The sequence below is a fragment of the Bombina bombina genome, chromosome 10 (genome assembly GCF_027579735.1).
Source record: "Bombina bombina isolate aBomBom1 chromosome 10, aBomBom1.pri, whole genome shotgun sequence".
Lineage (NCBI taxonomy): Eukaryota > Metazoa > Chordata > Amphibia > Anura > Bombinatoridae > Bombina > Bombina bombina.
The window spans coordinates 191,874,579-191,891,952 of record NC_069508.1 but is presented as its reverse complement, the minus strand read 5'-3'; the positions used below and the strand labels follow the sequence as shown (position 1 = coordinate 191,891,952).

General features: G+C 37.2%; 1 protein-coding gene across 1 annotated transcript in view; it reads left to right on the top strand.

Annotated features, from left to right (window-relative positions):
- The window catches only part of LOC128640793 (pneumococcal serine-rich repeat protein-like), a 104,082-nt gene extending 91,987 nt beyond the window's left edge, over positions 1–12,095 (top strand). The window contains exons 4-6 of the mRNA XM_053693213.1: positions 9,986–10,047; positions 11,763–11,917; positions 12,037–12,095. Of these exons, the coding sequence (XP_053549188.1) occupies positions 9,986–10,047; positions 11,763–11,917; positions 12,037–12,095 (276 nt within the window). The remainder of the gene's footprint in view (positions 1–9,985; positions 10,048–11,762; positions 11,918–12,036) is intronic.
- The last annotated feature ends 5,279 nt before the right edge of the window (positions 12,096–17,374 follow it).

The window sequence follows — 17,374 nt, the reverse complement described above, 5'->3', positions numbered from 1 at the left end:
CGGATAGTGACTTACATCAGTTTAAAAACTGCCGACGAGTAAGAAAAAAATAAAAATAAATCTAACATTGCCCGTAAAAGACTCCCAAAAATAAACTCGACACGTAAAAACCCCTATATCCGCCATCACCCCTCATTGCAATTACTAAAAAATGTATTAACCTCTAAACTGCCACCACCCACAACGCAATATCCCTTAATACATTTTTAACCCCTAATCCGCCATCCCCTCACATAGCAATCTACCTAATAAATGTATTAACCCCTAATCAGCCACCTCCCCCCCACATTGCAATCTACCTAAAATATGTATTAACCCCTAATCTGCCATACCCCACATTGCAATCTACCTAATAAATGTATTAACTCCTAATCCGCCATTCCCCACAACGCATTAAACCTAATTAACCTATTAATCCCTAAACCGCCAAACCCCCACAACACAAATAGCTAACACCTAGAATACAAGTTTTGTTAACTTGCGTTATTTCATCCTCCATAGCGTTGCCATTACAAGTTTTAAAAAAGCCTCCTTGTGCATTCGATATGGTGGCGATGAGCTCCATACCGCACAAAATCCAAGGGCTGCTTTGACGTGCTTGTGCATGCTCTCCTCATAGACAATGGGGAGAGCGTGTTAGAAGAAAAACGAACACCTGAAACGCGGAATGGCGATCGCCGTATTGCAACCCCATTGATGTCTATGGGGAAAAAAGTTACGTTTCAACCTAACACCCTGACATAAACCCCAAGTCTAAAAACCCCTAATCTGCTGCCCTCGACATCGCCGCCACTAAATAAAGTTATTAACCCCTATTCCGCCGCCCCCGACATCGCCGCCACTATAATAAAGTTATTAACACCTATTTCCCTGCACCCCAACATCGCCCACACTATAATTAAGATATTAACCCCTATTCCACCACTCCCCGACATCGCCCCCTAAACCCCTAAACCTCTGGCCTCCCACATCACTGCCACTAAATAAACCTATTTCGTTTGTTATTTTTAGTAATTGTATTTTTAATTTTTTGCAATTGTAGATTTTAAATTTTTTTAGTAGTAGGTTTTCTTAATGTGTAATTTAGTTTATTTAATCTGTAGTTATTTTAATTTTAGTATAATAGTAATGTTAGTTTAATATATAGAGGCCCATTTATCAAGCTCCGTATGGAGCTTGTGGGCCCGTGTTTCTGGCGAGTCTTCAGACTCACCAGAAACAACAGTTATGAAGCAGCAGTCTAAAGACTGCTCCATAACCCTGTCTGCCTGCTCTGTGCAGGTGGACAGGAATCGCCACAATTTAACCCGATCGAGTACGATCGGGTTGATTTACACCCCCATGCTGATAGCCAATTGGCCGCGAGTCTGCAGGGGGCGGTGTTGCACCAGTAGCTCTTGTGAGCTGCTGGTACAATGCTGAATACGGAGAGAGTTTTGCTCTCCGCATTCAGCGAGGTCTTGCGGACCTGATCAGCACTGTCCGAATTGAGGTAGAAAAAATCCTATTGGCTGATGCTATCAGCCAATAGGATTGAAGTTCAATCCTATTGGCTGATCCAATCAGCCAATAGGATTGAGCTCACATTCTATTGGCTGATTGGAACAGCTAATAGAATGCCAGCTCAATCCTATTGGCTGATTGGATCAGCCAATAAGATTGAACTTCAATCCTATTGACTGATTGCATCAGCCAATAGGATTTTTTCTACCTTAATTCCGATTGGATGACGTCACTTAAAGGTACCTTCATTCAACTTTAGTCGTCGGATGAAGAGGATACTCCATGTCGGATGTCTTGAAGATGGACCCGCTCCACGTCGGATGGATGAAGATAGAAGATGCCGTCTGGATGAAGACTTCTGCCCGTCTGGAGGACCACTTTGCCCGGCTTGGATGAAGACTTCTCCCGGCTTCGTTGAGGACTTTCGCCTGGCTTGGATGAAGACTTCTCCCGGTAAGTCGATCTTCAGGGGGTTAGTGTTAGGTTTTTTTAATGGTGTATTGGGTGGGTTTAATTTTTAGGTTAGGGACTTTGGGCCTGCAAAATAGTTAACTGCCCTTTTAAGGGCAATGCCCATCCAAATGCCCTTTCAGGGCAATGGGGAGCTTAGTTTTTTTTAGATAGTATTTTATTTGGGGGGTTGGTTGTGTGGGTAGTGGGTTTTACTCTTGGGGGGGTTGTTTGTATTTGTTTTTACAGGTAAAAGAGCTGATTACTTTAGGGCAATGCCCCGCAAAAGGCCCTTTTAATGGCTATTGGTAGTTTAGGCTAGGGTTTTTTTTTTTATTTGGGGGGGTGCTTTTTTATTTTGATAGGGCTATTAGATTAGGTGTAATTAGTTTAAATATCTGTAATTTGTTTATTATTTTCTGTAATTTAGTGTTGTTTTTTGTGTAGTTTAGCTAATTTAATTTAATTTAGGTAATTGTATTTAATTTAGTTAATTTATTTAATTGTAGTATAGTGTTAGGTGTTAGTGTAATTTAGGTTAGGTTTTATTTTACAGGTAAATTTGTATTTATTTTAGCTAGGTAGTTATTAAATAGTTAATAACTATTTAATAACTATTCAACCTAGTTAAAATAAATACAAACTTGCCTGTAAAATAAAAATAAACCCTAAGATAGATACAATGTAACTATTAGTTATATTGTAGCAAGCTTAGGGTTTATTTTACAGGTTTAAATAGGAATAATTTAGTAAATTATAGTATTTTTATTTAGATTTATTGTAATTCTATTTAAGTTAGGGGGTGTTAGGGTTAGGGTTAGACTTAGGTTTAGGGGTTAATACATTTAGTATAGTGGCGGCGACGTTGGGGGCGGCAGATTAGGGGTTAATAAATGTAGGTAGGTGGCGGCGATGTTAGGGACGGCAGATTAAGGGTTAATAATTTTTAACTAATGTTTGTGAGGCAGGAGTGCTGCGGTTTAGGGGTTAATATGTTTATTATAGTGGCAGCGACGTTGGGAGCGGCAGATTGGGGTTAATAAGTGTAGGTAGGTGGTGGCGACATTGGGGGCGGCAGATTAGGGGTTAATAAATATAATGTAGGTGTCGGCGATGTTGTGGGCAACAGATTAGGGGTTCATAAATATAATGTAGGTGGCGGCGGTGTCCGGAGCGGCAGATTAGTGGTTAAAATTTTTATTATAGTGTTTGCGATGCAGGAGGGCCTGGGTTTAGGGGTTAATAGGTAGTTTATGGGTGTTAGTGTACTTTTTAGCACTTTAGTTATGAGTTTTATGCTACGGCGTTGCAGTGTAAAACTCACAACTACTGACTTTTAAATGCATTAGAACTCTTGGAGGTAGAGGGTGTATCGCTCACTTTTTGGCCTCCCAGGACAGACTCATAATATCAGCGCTATGGAAGTCCCATAGAAGTTTAGGTGACCCTAAACCTTCAAGACTCGTAATACCAGCGGGCGTAAAAAGCAGCGTTAGGACCTGTTAATGCTGCTTTTTTACCCTAACACACAACTCGTAATCTAGCCGTAAGTTACTATTAAAATAAAAAAACTAACATTACTTTAAAAAAAACTAAGATTAAATTAAAATAAATCTAAAATTACAAAAAATAAAAAAGTCTAAAATTACAGAAAAAAATAAACCAAATTATCAAAAATAAAAAAAATTAAACCTAATCTAATACCCCTATGAAAATAAAAAAGCCCCCCCACAATAAAACCCCCCCCTAATCTAACACTAAACTACCAATAGTCCTTAAAAATGGCCTTTTGTAGGGCATTGCCCTAAGTTAAACAGCTCTTTTACATAAAAAAAAATAATTCCCCCCTAACAGTAAAAACCCCCCATCCACCAAACCCCCCAAAATAAAAAAAAACAACACCAAAAAATCCTAAGCTACCCATTGCCCCTAAAGTGACATTGCCCTTTAAAGGGCATTCAGCTCTTTTATGGCCCATTAAAATCCCTAATCCCCCCCCCCAAAAAGGCACCCCAAAAAAGAAAGTCTAAGTCTAACCCCGAAATAGGTACTCACCGTTCCTGTGGAGAAGGTCTTCTTCCAGGCGGTGACATCTTCTAGGCGGCGACATCATCCAGCGCGGGGACCTCTTCTATCTTCATCCAGGACCAAGGTGACGCAGAGGTGACTGCTGAACAAGTCCGGCGACCAGCATGAAAGATCCTCTTTGTACAATCTTCGCCGCACACTGAAGATTGAATGCAAGGTACCCGTTTAAATATGGGGTACCTTGCATTCCTATTGTCTGAAGAATTCAAATCAACCAATAGGATGAGAGCTACTGAAATCCTATTGGCTGATTTGAATTAGCCAATAGGATTTCAGTAGTTCTAATCCTATTGGCTAATTCAAATCAGCCAATAGGATTAATATATTTTATTAGTTGTTGTGGTGGGGGGGGGGGGCGGTTGACAGGTAGATAGATATTGCGCATGCATTAGGTGTTAGTTAATATTTTCAGGGAGTTATAGTGTTCACATTTTCAGCGCAAGGCTTGCTGCGCCTGCCTATGAGTGGCAAGGTGAAAATGGAGTAAAATGTCTTTATTTGAGCCGCGTGTGTCCTGAATATGTGATCCTGACTTGCGACGTGGTTCTATTTTAGTTTATGGGAGTATATGTGATAACAATATACTACTAAAAACTGGCGTTGCCGGCTTTTGTGGGCGACGCCGCACTATATTGTCTATGTCAGGTGGCGTAGCAGGCCATTCAAGGACCACTTTTGTCCTTCATAGATGTCTATACATTTTGACTGCAAAAACCACTGAGACAATGTTCTATCCCTCTTCCATAAACAAATTCTTTCTTATACACTTAGAGCCAGATTACAAGTGGTGCGCTATTTAGTGCCTTCACAGGCACACAAACACCACTGCAAGAAATAGTCCACCGCTGCCAGAAATATTATTTTAATGTGCATATAACAAGTTGAATGTAAAATGTTTGTGCATGAGCGAAATCCAACGCCAGCGAACTGTAGAAATTTGGATAGTGCGACCACGCTAACATCTCCCCATGGACTTCAATAGAGAGTGCAAATTGAAAAAAACTTAACACCTATCATTCACGTGCAAACCTGACCATGTTTAACCACTAAACAATACATACATACATACACATATTTAGAAATTTATATGTATTTATAAATGCATTATAGCCCTTTCCACTCAAATACCTTGTCATATGCCACATATACAATTTACCTTTTAACCCTTATACCTTTTTTATGAATAGTTTATTAGATATATGTGTAACATTTTATATTAGTGTATTTATGTTGTGTATAGTGCAACTTTAATTTAAAGAGGCAGTAAACTTTCATGATTCCGATAGAGCAGGCAATTTTAAACAACTTTCAGTTTACTTCTATCAAATTTGCTTTGATCTCTTGGTATTTTTTATTGAAGAGTAAAACTAGGTATAACAAAGCTGCAAATGATGTTGCAAAACCCTGCTGCCCTAGAGTGCTAAAGACACGTGCACACTCCTGAGCTCTTAGGAGCCAACCTAATTTTGCTCTTTAATAAAAGATACCAACAGAACAAAGCAGATTTGATAAAAGAAGTCTTTTCTTGATCTCTTGATGTTAATAACTGTTATATATAGGAATATGTAGCAAACCTATATTGAATTTAAAATTTATTGTCATCATTTCTAAATCTTTAGAAAGGATACCAATGGCACTACAGAGAATATTTTTAAACGTTCCCTTTATATGTACATCCAAAAGTTAGATAGTAAATTGGGTTAGGTGCTTGTACTAATCTGAAATTTACAACTAATTCAGCTGAAAAGAGGCTGAAAAAAGGGTACAAATATAGCACTCACAACATTTAATGTGTTATTGAAATTGAGCAAAGTGGAAAAAATGTTAAAACTAAACTTTTATTGGGGTATAGGAAAAATAAAAATAAAAAAGGAGAAATGTTAAAATTTTGCAGATGCTCCTCCTTATTACAAATCTTTTATCAAGAAGCTATTTATATTCTTTCAAATAATTCAATGTATTGTATTAGTCACCAAGCTGTGAGAACAAAGGTGATCAAAATTCATGAAGAATATGATATAATCACTAATTACCTCTTAATACCAAGTGAAATAATTTTACCTTTTAATACCGATATATGTAGAGTATAAGGAGCAAGCACTTGCTAAATGCTACTCCTAATAATGATAAATATTTGCCAAGAGGTGATGGTTATTATTTCTAGGGATTCACATATTATATTTGCCACCACAAGGTGGTCAGAAATAAAGTATACAATGGAATCACTGTTTACCTCTTAATACCGAGTGAAATAATTTACCTCTAAATCACTAATTACCTCTTAATACATTGTAAAATATTTTACCTCTAGATCCCGAAAAAATGATTACCTTTTAATACCGATATGTATAATTTAAGGAGCAAGCATTGCTATTAAAAAATTATAAAGACAGAGACGCCACTGACGCGTTTCACCGCGGTGGCTTTGAAAGAATATAAGTAGCTTCTTGATACAAGATTTGTAATCATACTCTGTCGTCAGGAGGAGCATCTGCAAATTTTAATATTTCTCCTTTTTTTATTTGTATTTTTCCTATACCCCAATAAAAGTTGTTATAACATTTTTTCCACTTTGCTTACTTTAACTAATACATTAAACGTTGTGAGTGCTATATCATTTCTAAATCAACACCACTGATAATGTAATTCACACAACCTACCGAAATATCTCTGATATATACAAACACTGTATATACTGTGCATTCAGAAAGAGAAGCGCTCTCTCAGGAACGAACAACAGCTCAATAACTTGTTAGCTTGTTCTATGGTGATCCTAGAAGCAGCCTCTTTTAGCCCAATAACTTTGCTGAAGTATATCAGTCTGATCTAATCGAACAAGGTCAGTCCAGCTCTAAAATACAAGGCAATGCTCTCTGAACAAGGAATATGGCAACCCTATGTTCGTCCAAATGATTGCCTTGTTCCTTGATAAGAGGAGGGTTGCCTGGTATTTTGGTGCTGGACTAACCTTATTAGATGGGATCAGACTGATACACAGTAGTTCAGCAAACTTCTCCTCTGTGAAAAGCACAATTGAGCTAAAAAAGGCTGCTCCTGGGTGGTAAATCGCCATAGAATAAGCTACTGAGCTGTTGTTCCTTAACTGAGAGAGCGCTTCTCTTTCTGTAAGTTTTGTATTAACTGTGAATTGCAGGCAAAGATTACAGAAAATTATCTTTATATTTTTGGGAAATATAGTGCTTAAATGACTTTAATACAAAAACTAAGCTATCTTAAAGGAACAGTCTAGTCCAAAATAAACTCTCATAATTCAAATAGGGCATGTAATTTTAAACAATTTTCCAATTTACTTTTAGCACCAATTTTGCTTTGTTCTCTTGAAAGCTAAACCTAGGAGGCTCATATGCTAATTTCTAAACCCTTCTCTCAGGGCATGTTGTCAGTTTGTCACCACTAGAGGGTGTTAGTTCATGTGTGTCATATAGATAACGCTGTGCTCACGCACATGAAGTTCCAGGGAGCCAGCACTGATTGGCTAAAATGCATGTCTGTCAAAAGAACTAAAATAAGGGGGCAGTCTGCAGAGGCTTACATACAAGATAATCACAATCTATCGTTTGAGGCCTTTTTGACTATTTTTGGGCCGAAAAAGGCCACTTTTTGATTCATTTCAATCATAATAGCTTGTTTTCAGTTGTTTCCTGCACCTGCAAATGTGTTTTGGCTCTTCGCTAAAAGCCCTATTTTTACTATGGGGCCAAAAAGTTTTTAGCGATCAGAATACATTATCAAGAGACTTTCAACACCTTGTCAAGGCCTATTTTGGCTTTTCCAATTCAACACCTCAAGGCACTTGATAAAGCCTTGAAAGGGAATTTTGAACATCTTTACAAGTATTTTAAGACTATTGGGAAACAGTCTATTACAGTATCTTGCACTTGTGCAAATCACTCTGAAACGGCCATAGGAGACATTGTAGAGGTGTAGTAATGTACATGGTATTGATTTATTAAAGTGACACCTGAAGCCCATAAAAACACGAACTCAGAATATTGCCTATGTGATAACGTATTCCTCCATTGAAAAAAACACCCTACTCGTGAGCAAACGTGATCACATAGGGGCCAAATTATCAATGTGGGGGTGGACATGATCCGCTGTAGTGGATCATGTCTGCCGCACATCAATAAATCCCGACAGTATACACTGTCAGCATTTATAATTGCACAAGCATTTCTCGTTAATACCACCCCTGCACATTTGCGGCCAATCGGCCGCTAGCAGGGGGTGTCAATCATCATATAGCAATCACATAGCAGAATATGTTCTATTTATTTATAAATACTTATTTCTACATATATCTAATGGTATTTGGTACAATATATATGTATATATGTATATATATATAGGTATAGAAATAAACAGGTATATATATAGGAATATATATTTAAAAATACATAGAACATATTCTGCTATGTGCAGAACATTGGAATGTAAAATATTCACAGTAAATACACAGTATAACACTTTGCTTAAAGGGATACTAAACCCGATTTTTTTATTTAATGATTCAGATGCAAGAAAAATTGAGATAGAGAACAAAGAAAAATTGATAATAGGAGTAAATTAGAAAGTTGCTTAAAATCGCTGCTCTATCTAAATCATGAAAGAAAAAAAATTGGGTTTAGTGTCCCTTTAAATATGCTTTTACGTGTTTTCCTCTACTTGACTGAAAAAGGGCTCCAATGCACTCGTCTATATATGTATTTATATGTGTATATATGTCTGTAAAAACATATATACACTTATAAATACATACATAAATATGTAAACACATACTGTATATATATATATGTATACAGTACATATACATCTTTAGACATGCATGTATCTCTATGATAAAGCCCTTTGCCTATGTTAAAGACCTCATATCATAACTTTTTAATGCATTTTCTTGTAATACCTTTTATTAGACAGAGTTATGATGAGTGTAACAGTACTTTTAAATGTATTTTGATGTGTTTTGTGTATTTTTTATTTGAGCGTAACAGAGCTCTGAAGTCGCGCTATCCTAACGCGTGATAAATTCTATTCCACTTGCGCAAACGCATTAACTTTCAACCTGTAATATGCAAGCTATGCACAAACACCCACAATTAACCCCTTTTTGCTCGCACGCAACAGTTAGCGAGCCACTTGTATTCTGGCCCTATATATCTACATAAAAGTGTATTGAAGGGACATGAAACACAAACATTTTCTTTCCAAATTCAAATCGAGAATACAATTTAAAAAAACTTTCCAATTTACTTCTATTATCTAATTTTCTTTATTCTCTTGGTATCTTTTGTTGAAGAAACAGCAATGCACATGGCTGAGCTAAAAACATAAGGCATAAACCTGCAGCCACTGATCACCAGATCCTAAGCCTACCTAGGTTTGATTTTCATATGATACCAAGAGAACAAAACTAATTAGATAATAGAAATATACTAGAAAGTTGTTTACAATTGTATGTTCTGACTAAATCGTGAAAGAAAATGTTTGGGTTTCATGCCCCTTTAAGTCTATGGCCTCTATTTAACAAGGTCCGACAGTGCGGATCAGGTCCGCCAGACCTCGCTGAATACGGAGAGCAATACGCATTCAGCTCACAAGAGCTGCTGGTGCAACGCCGCCCCCTGCAGACTCGCGGCCAATTGGCCGCCAGCAGGGAGGTCTCAATCAACCCGATCGTACTCGATCGGGTTGAATTGCGGCGATGTCTGTCCGCCTGCTCAGAGCAGGCGGACAGGTTATCGAGCAGTGGTTATTGTGAACGCTGCTTCATAACTGGTGTTTCTGGCGAGACGGCAGGCTCGCCAGAAACACGGGGCCTCAAGCTCTATCCGGAGCTCGATAGATAGGCCCCAATGTAATGTATAATACCGTAATGTAAATTTTATAATTCATTTACAATCTATTTCTTTTTTCATCTATACAGACTAAGGCAGCCTTAAGAGCACAAAATGTCAGGTTTGAAAGTGTGGAGGTTTTGCATTTCAGGTAATTATCAATCTTTTTAGGATTTGTACGATTATTACCTCTGTCTAGTAGTATTAAAGGGCATGAAAGCCAAACTTAAACATTAATGGTTCAGACAAAGCATTTTCGTATAGAGCTTATTTTCAAATTACTTCCAGATTACAAGTGGCGTACTCATTTTTTTATCACTCATGAGCGCTAACTTCAACATTAAAGGGATATAAAACCCAAATTGTTTCTTTCATGATTCAGATAGAGCATGCAAATTTAAGCAACTTTCTAATTTACTCCTATTATCAATTTTTCTTCGTTCTCTTGGTATCTTTCTTTGAAAAGCAGTAATGTAATCTTAGGAGTCGGCCCATTTTTGGTTCAGTACCCTGGGTAGCTCTTGCTGATTTGTGGCTGCACATATATGCCTGTAGTCTTTGGATCACCAGATGTGTTCAGCTAGATCTCAGTAGCACATTGGTGCTCCTAAACCTACTCTTCAACAAAGGATACAAAGAGAACAACGCACATCTGATAGATTTGGAAAGTTGTTTAAACGTTGCATGTTATATCTGAATCAGGAACATTTTATTTTTACTTTATTGTCCCTACTGCTTTACTTTACTGTACATTCAGATACATATGACCAGTATTTAAACACAATTCCCTTGATGAATGGGTTTTAATACCACATGAGCTGCCATTTGTTTGGTATTGTTTGTTTTCTGAAATTTTACCAAAATAGTAAAGTTAATGTTGTAACCTAATTCAGATGTGTCCTACTGATATGTAGAAAACTCCAATTTATTTCTAATATGAAATTTACCTCTTTTTATCGGTCTATGTGGCTTGAACATAACCCCTTTCCATGAGGGTATTCTGAGATCATCTCAGGAGCGTGCACGTATCATGAGCACTATGTGGCAACAATTAGTGTAGCAATGCAATATAAGCAACCTGTAGAGGGAGCTTTACAGTAGAGTAGTTTCAGCCATTGGGGTAGATTTATCATCTGTCTGGCGGACATGATCCGCTATAGCGAATCATGTCCGCCCTGCATCTAGTAAAATGCTTGTGCAATGATAAATGCCGACAGCGTATGCTGTCAGCATTTATCATTGCACAAGCATTTTAATAGAAATGCTTGTGCAATGCCACCCCCTGCAGATTCACGGCCAATCAGCCACTAGCAGGGGGGTGTCAATCAGCCCGTTCCTATAGGATCGGGTGGATTGTAGACTGCAGCCTCAGAGAAGGCGTATGAGTTAAGGAGCAGTGGTCTTAAGACCGCTGCTTCTTAACTCCTGTTTCTGGTGAGCCTCAAGGCTCGCGCTGAAACAGTTACATTCAGGGCCATTCAGCCCTTGTTAAATCGGCCCCATTGTGTGCAGTAGTGGTGAGGGAAGTTCCCTGCTGTCACTGATCACTGCCGGCTTCAGCAAAAGCTCCATCTACAGGCTGCATGTATAACATTGCTAAGAACACTGCTACCGCAAAGTGCTCAAGACACGTGCACAATCCTGAGCCTACCTCAGTATGCCCTTATAGAAAGGGGCTGAGTTTAAAACAAAGAGACTGTGAATGAGATAAATGTAATAATAAAATTAAACGTTTTGCATGCTGTCTTTGAATCATGAAAGTAGGATTTTGGCCTCTATGATCCTTTTATTATGAAATCAATTCTTAGGGGATGTTGAAACAGTTATCTGCTAAAATTGTATTTGTTTTTCATCTTTCTCTTTCAGAAATGGCTCAGTAGTTGTCGAGCTTTTTATAAAATTTCAAAATGGTACCGAAGCTCCGCTTAGCTCGGAGCTGATTCAAGCTGTCAGGAACTTTTTGACAAACAGTTCATTCCTTGGAGATCTACAGCTGGATGTTTTAAGCATTGAGTCAGATGGTAAGTTAAAGTTTGTTATTCAGTACCTAACCCAGAGGACACGGAATACGGTGACAACACAACTTGCTGTAAAGTATTTTCGGTCATTTTATGTTATATTGATTTTCGGGAATATATAGGTAGCTTCAGGGATGTTCTCTACATCTTGCAGCAACTAAGCATAGTGACTCTATGGTGACTTCAGTCACATAATAGTTTTAGACTTAGGAACAATCTAAAGAAGGCCTGACCAAGCTATGGCCCAAGGGCCACATCTGGCCCTCCAAAGGTTTTTGTGAACCTTAGCACCAATAAGCAGTAGACAGGCATTAGCAATTTGCTATTAAACAAACAAGTAGTTCCACACCTCCCATTAGATAGTCAAGCATGTGTATTTGTACCACATGTTGTAAACTGTGAGTAATATATCTAAATTTAATTAATAGTAACCTATTTAGGGCTAATGCTCCCTCTCTAGTGTAAACCTCGCTAGAAGTAATCTTTTTGCGCATGTCGGTTAGCGTGTGTACTATGCAAGTTAAAAGTTTACATGAGAGTGAGACCCAATCATCTAGATTACAAGTTTTGTGCTATAGAGGGTACGAAACGAAAGCAACAAAAGTTTTGTTATTTCACCCTCCATAGCGCTGCCATTACAATTTTTTAAAAAGTCGCCTTTTGTGTGCGATATGGTGGCGATGAGCTCCATACCGCACAAAATACAAGCGCTGCTTTGACGTGCTTGTGCATACTTTCCCCATAGACATCAATGGGGAGAAATTGTTAGAAAAAAAACTAACACCTGCGATCATGGAATGAAAAGCTCCGTAACGCAACCCCATTGATGTCTATGGGGAAAAATAAGTTACGTTTAAACCTAACACCCTAACATAAACCCCACGTCTAAACACCCCTAATCCGCCACCCCCAACATCACCGACACCTACATAAACTTATTAACCCCTAATCTGCCGCCCCGACATCGCAACCACTGAAATAAATCTATTAACCCCTAATTTGCTGCTCCCGATATCGCCGCCACTATAATAAAGTTATTAACCCCTATTTCGCCACACCCCAACATCGCTTCCTGACATCGCCGCCACTAAATAAAGTTATTAACCCCTAAACCTCTGGCCTCCCAAATCATTGCCCCTAAAGAAAACTATTAACCCCTAAACCGACAGCACCCACATCGCAAAAAAATGAATTAAACTATTAACCCCTAAAGATCCCTATCTTAAAATAAATAAAAACTTACCTGTGAAATTAAAACAACCTAAGTTTAAACTATAAATTAAACTAACATTAATATTATACTAAAATTTAAATAACTATCAATTAAATAAATTAAATTACTCATTAAAAAAACCTAACACTACAAAAAAAAAAAATCTAGTTACAAAAAATTAAAAATGCTAAATTACAAAAAAATAACAACCGAAATTATCCAAAATAAAAACAATTACACCTAATCTAATAGCCCTATCAAAATAAAAAAGCCCCCCCCCCAAAAAAAAAAACCTAGCCTACAATAAACTACCAATAGCCATTGAAAGGGCCTTGTGTAGGGCATTGCCTTAAAGAAATCAACTCTTTTCCCTGAAAAAAAATACAAAGACTCCCCCAACAGTAAAACCCACCAGCCAACCAACCCCCCAAAATAAAAAACCTAACTCTAAAAAAAACCTAAGCTACCCATTGCCCTGAAAAGGGCATTTGTATGGGCATTGCTCTTAAAAGGGCATTCAGCTCTTTTTCTTGCCCTTAAAAGGGCATTCAGCTTTTTTAAGACAAACCCAGACCCTAATCTAAAAAAAAAAACACCCCAAAAAAGTTTAAAAAAACCTAACACTAACCCCCGACGATCCACTTACAGTTTTTGAAGTCCGGACATCCATTCTCATCTAGGCGGTGAGAAGTCTTCATCCAGGCGCTGAGGTCTTCATCCATCCAGGCGGCTTCTTCTATCTTCATCCAGGCGGCATCTTCTATCTTCATCCCGGCGGCGCAGAGCGGCTCCATCCTGAAGACATCCGGTGCAGAGCATCTTCTTCATACGGTCCCCGCCGTATACTGAATCTTCAATGCAAGGGAGCCTTTTCAAAACGGCATCCCTTGCATTCCTATTAGCTGATTTGATTTTGGAAATTCAAATCAGCCAATAGGATGAGCGCTACTAAAATTGTATTGGCTATTCAAATCAGCCAATAGAATTTCAGTAACTATCATCCTATTGGCTGATTTGAACAGCCAATAGGATTTCAGTAGCTCTCATCCTATTGGCTAATTTGAATTTCCAAAATCAAATCAGCAATAGGAATGCAAGGGACACCATTCTGAAAAGGCTCCCTTGCATTGAAGATTCAGTATACGGCGGCAACTGTATGAAGAGGATGCTCCACGCCGGATGTCTTCAGGATGGAGTCACTCTGCGCCTCCAAGATGAAGATAGAAGATGCCTCCTGGATGGATGAAGACCTCGCCGCCTGGATGAAGACTTCTCACCTCCTGGATGTCCGGACTTTAAAAACTGTACAGTAAGTGGATCGTCGAGGGTTAGTGACAGTGTTAGGTTTTTTTAAAACTTTTTTGGGGTGTTTTTTTTTTAGCTTAGGGTTTGGGGCATTCTTAAAAGAGCTTGAAAAAGAGCTGAATGCCCTTTTCAGGGCAATGGGTAGCTTAGGTTTTTTTTAGAGTTAGGTTTTTTATTTTGTGGGGTTGGTTGGGTGGTGGGTTTTACTGTTGGGGGGTCTTTGTATTTTTTTACAGGGAAAATAGCTGATTTCTTTAGGGCAATGCCCTACAAAAGGCCCTTTTAAGGGCTATTAGGAGTTTATTGTAGGCTAGGGTTTTTTTTTATTTTGGAGGGGCTTTTTATTTTGATAGGGCTATTAGATTAGGTGTAATTGTTTTTATTTTGGATAATTTCATATTTTTTTTTGTACTTTTAGTATTTTTTTATTTTTTGTATTTAGTATTTTTTATTTATTGTAATTGTAGGAGCGCATAAAATACAATTGCTCTCTCACGTTTGCATTTAATTAATGTTATGTGCCTGTGATATTCTTATAACGTTAGCAGTGGCACACCACTGGTAATCTAGCCTTTACTTTCACCTAGATTATAAATTGTGCGTTCTGTTTTAACGCTGAAATTAACATTTTTTCAGCGTTAAAACATGCACCGCAGCCTTTATGAGTCTTGTCGGTATAGCTATACCGCAAACCTTTTAGCCTGTGACGCAACGTCAGTCCCACACTCGATTGGGTTGTATTGTGGCAATGTCTGTCCGCCTGCTCAGAGCAGGCGGACAGGTTATGGAGCAGCGGTCTTTGTGACCGCTGCTTCATAACTGCTGTTTTTGGCGAGCCTGGAGGCTCGCCAGAAACACGGGGCATCAAGCTTCATTCGGAGCTTGATACATATGCGCCATTATCTTTATCATAAGTGTGAGTATAGTTTAATGAGGCCGCTAGTCAATACCACCATAGGCCCTTCACATGAAAAGTTTGGACTCAGCTGATCTGGAGTAATGCTGACCTTGACAAAGGAGCTTTAACTGGTAAAGTATGAAAGACAAAAAACAACAGCATATTGGTCTAAGGCAAATAAATTTCTCCATTTATAATTCATTTCCCAAAAAAGCAAGTTAACAGTAAATATTGAAACAATGAAAGTGTGAAATTTATATAATAAATGAACTATTATTTTTGATAGTTACAAAAATTGGTTAGGATCTTATGTATAAAATTTCACCCTCATAGACTAAGATTGATCTAGATTCAATAAACTACCATTTCGCAAGGAAACCTGGCTGCTACACTCAAAATAGCAGAAACCAAATAAATGTATAACCATTCCTTGTCACACAGGCCACGGTATACAAAACATTGGCAGATGAGAAACTGCCTGCATGGGTCACAAGCTGTCAATTCAGCTCCATTATAATTGATGGAGACGCATGTATCACACAACTGTTCGCTTGTTGCCACATAGATACTGCTATTACAAAAGCTTTAAAGTATTACAGAACAAATTAAATTACACAGTTAAAAACATTCCCTCTATAAAACAGTGTACAATAACATACGCATAAAAGAAACCTTTAAAAGTAAAATACAAATAAAAATGGGACAACCACATCAGTTTGCCAAGGTACAGGTGATAAACACCGACCACATCTCTAAAAAAGATCTGGAATGCCTACGGCAAACCTATTTTATACCCTAATAAAACCTATTTTATACCCGAATAAAACCTATTTTATACCCGAATAAAACCTATTTTATACCCGAATAAAACCTATTTTATACCCTAATAAAACCTATTTTATACCCGAATAAAACCTATTTTATACCCAAATAAAACCTATTTTATACCCGAATAAAACCTATTTTATACCTGAATAAAACCTATTTTATACCCTAATATAACCTATTTTATACCCTAATAAAACCTATTTTATACCCTAATAAAACCTATTTTATACCTGAATAAAACCTATTTTATACCCTAATAAAACCTATTTTATACCCTAATAAAACCTATTTTATACCCTAATAAAACCTATTTTATACCTGAATAAAACCTATTTTATACCCTAATAAAACCTATTTTATACCCTAATAAAACCTATTTTATACCCTAATAAAACCTATTTTATACCCTAATAAAACCTATTTTATACCGTAATAAAACCTATTTTATACCCTAATAAAACCTATTTTATACCCTAATAAAACCTATTTTATACCCTAATAAAACCTATTTTATACCCTAATAAAACCTATTTTATACCGTAATAAAACCTATTTTATACCGTAATAAAACCTATTTTATACCCTAATAAAACCTATTTTATACCCTAATAAAACCTATTTTATACCCTAATAAAACCTATTTTATACCCTAATAAAACCTATTTTATACCCTAATAAAACCTATTTTATACCCTAATAAAACCTATTTTATACCCGAATAAAACCTATTTTATACCTGAATAAAACCTATTTTATACCCTAATAAAACCTATTTTATACCCTAATAAAACCTATTTTATACCCGAATAAAACCTATTTTATACCTGAATAAAACCTATTTTATACCCTAATAAAACCTATTTTATACCCGAATAAAACCTATTTTATACCTGAATAAAACCTATTTTATACCCTAATAAAACATAGATGTGATGTGAATATTTTACAACATTTTCACAGCCCATTCTCCAACAGTGTTTCCAAAGTATTATGGCTGTAAGTATTGGTTTTATGTGTTGCTGATGGTTCATGTTGGATGTGCGAGATAACGTGTTCAGACACTTAGCACAGCATTCCAATAAAGGGCTAAATTACAAGTGGTGTGGGGTTTTTTTTTATCCGCAATTGCGGAAACTCCACAAGAGTTAAGCTTTTTGCGCTAGTCAGTTGTGTTTGTATTACAATTTAAAAATATATATATTTTGCGCTACTGTTA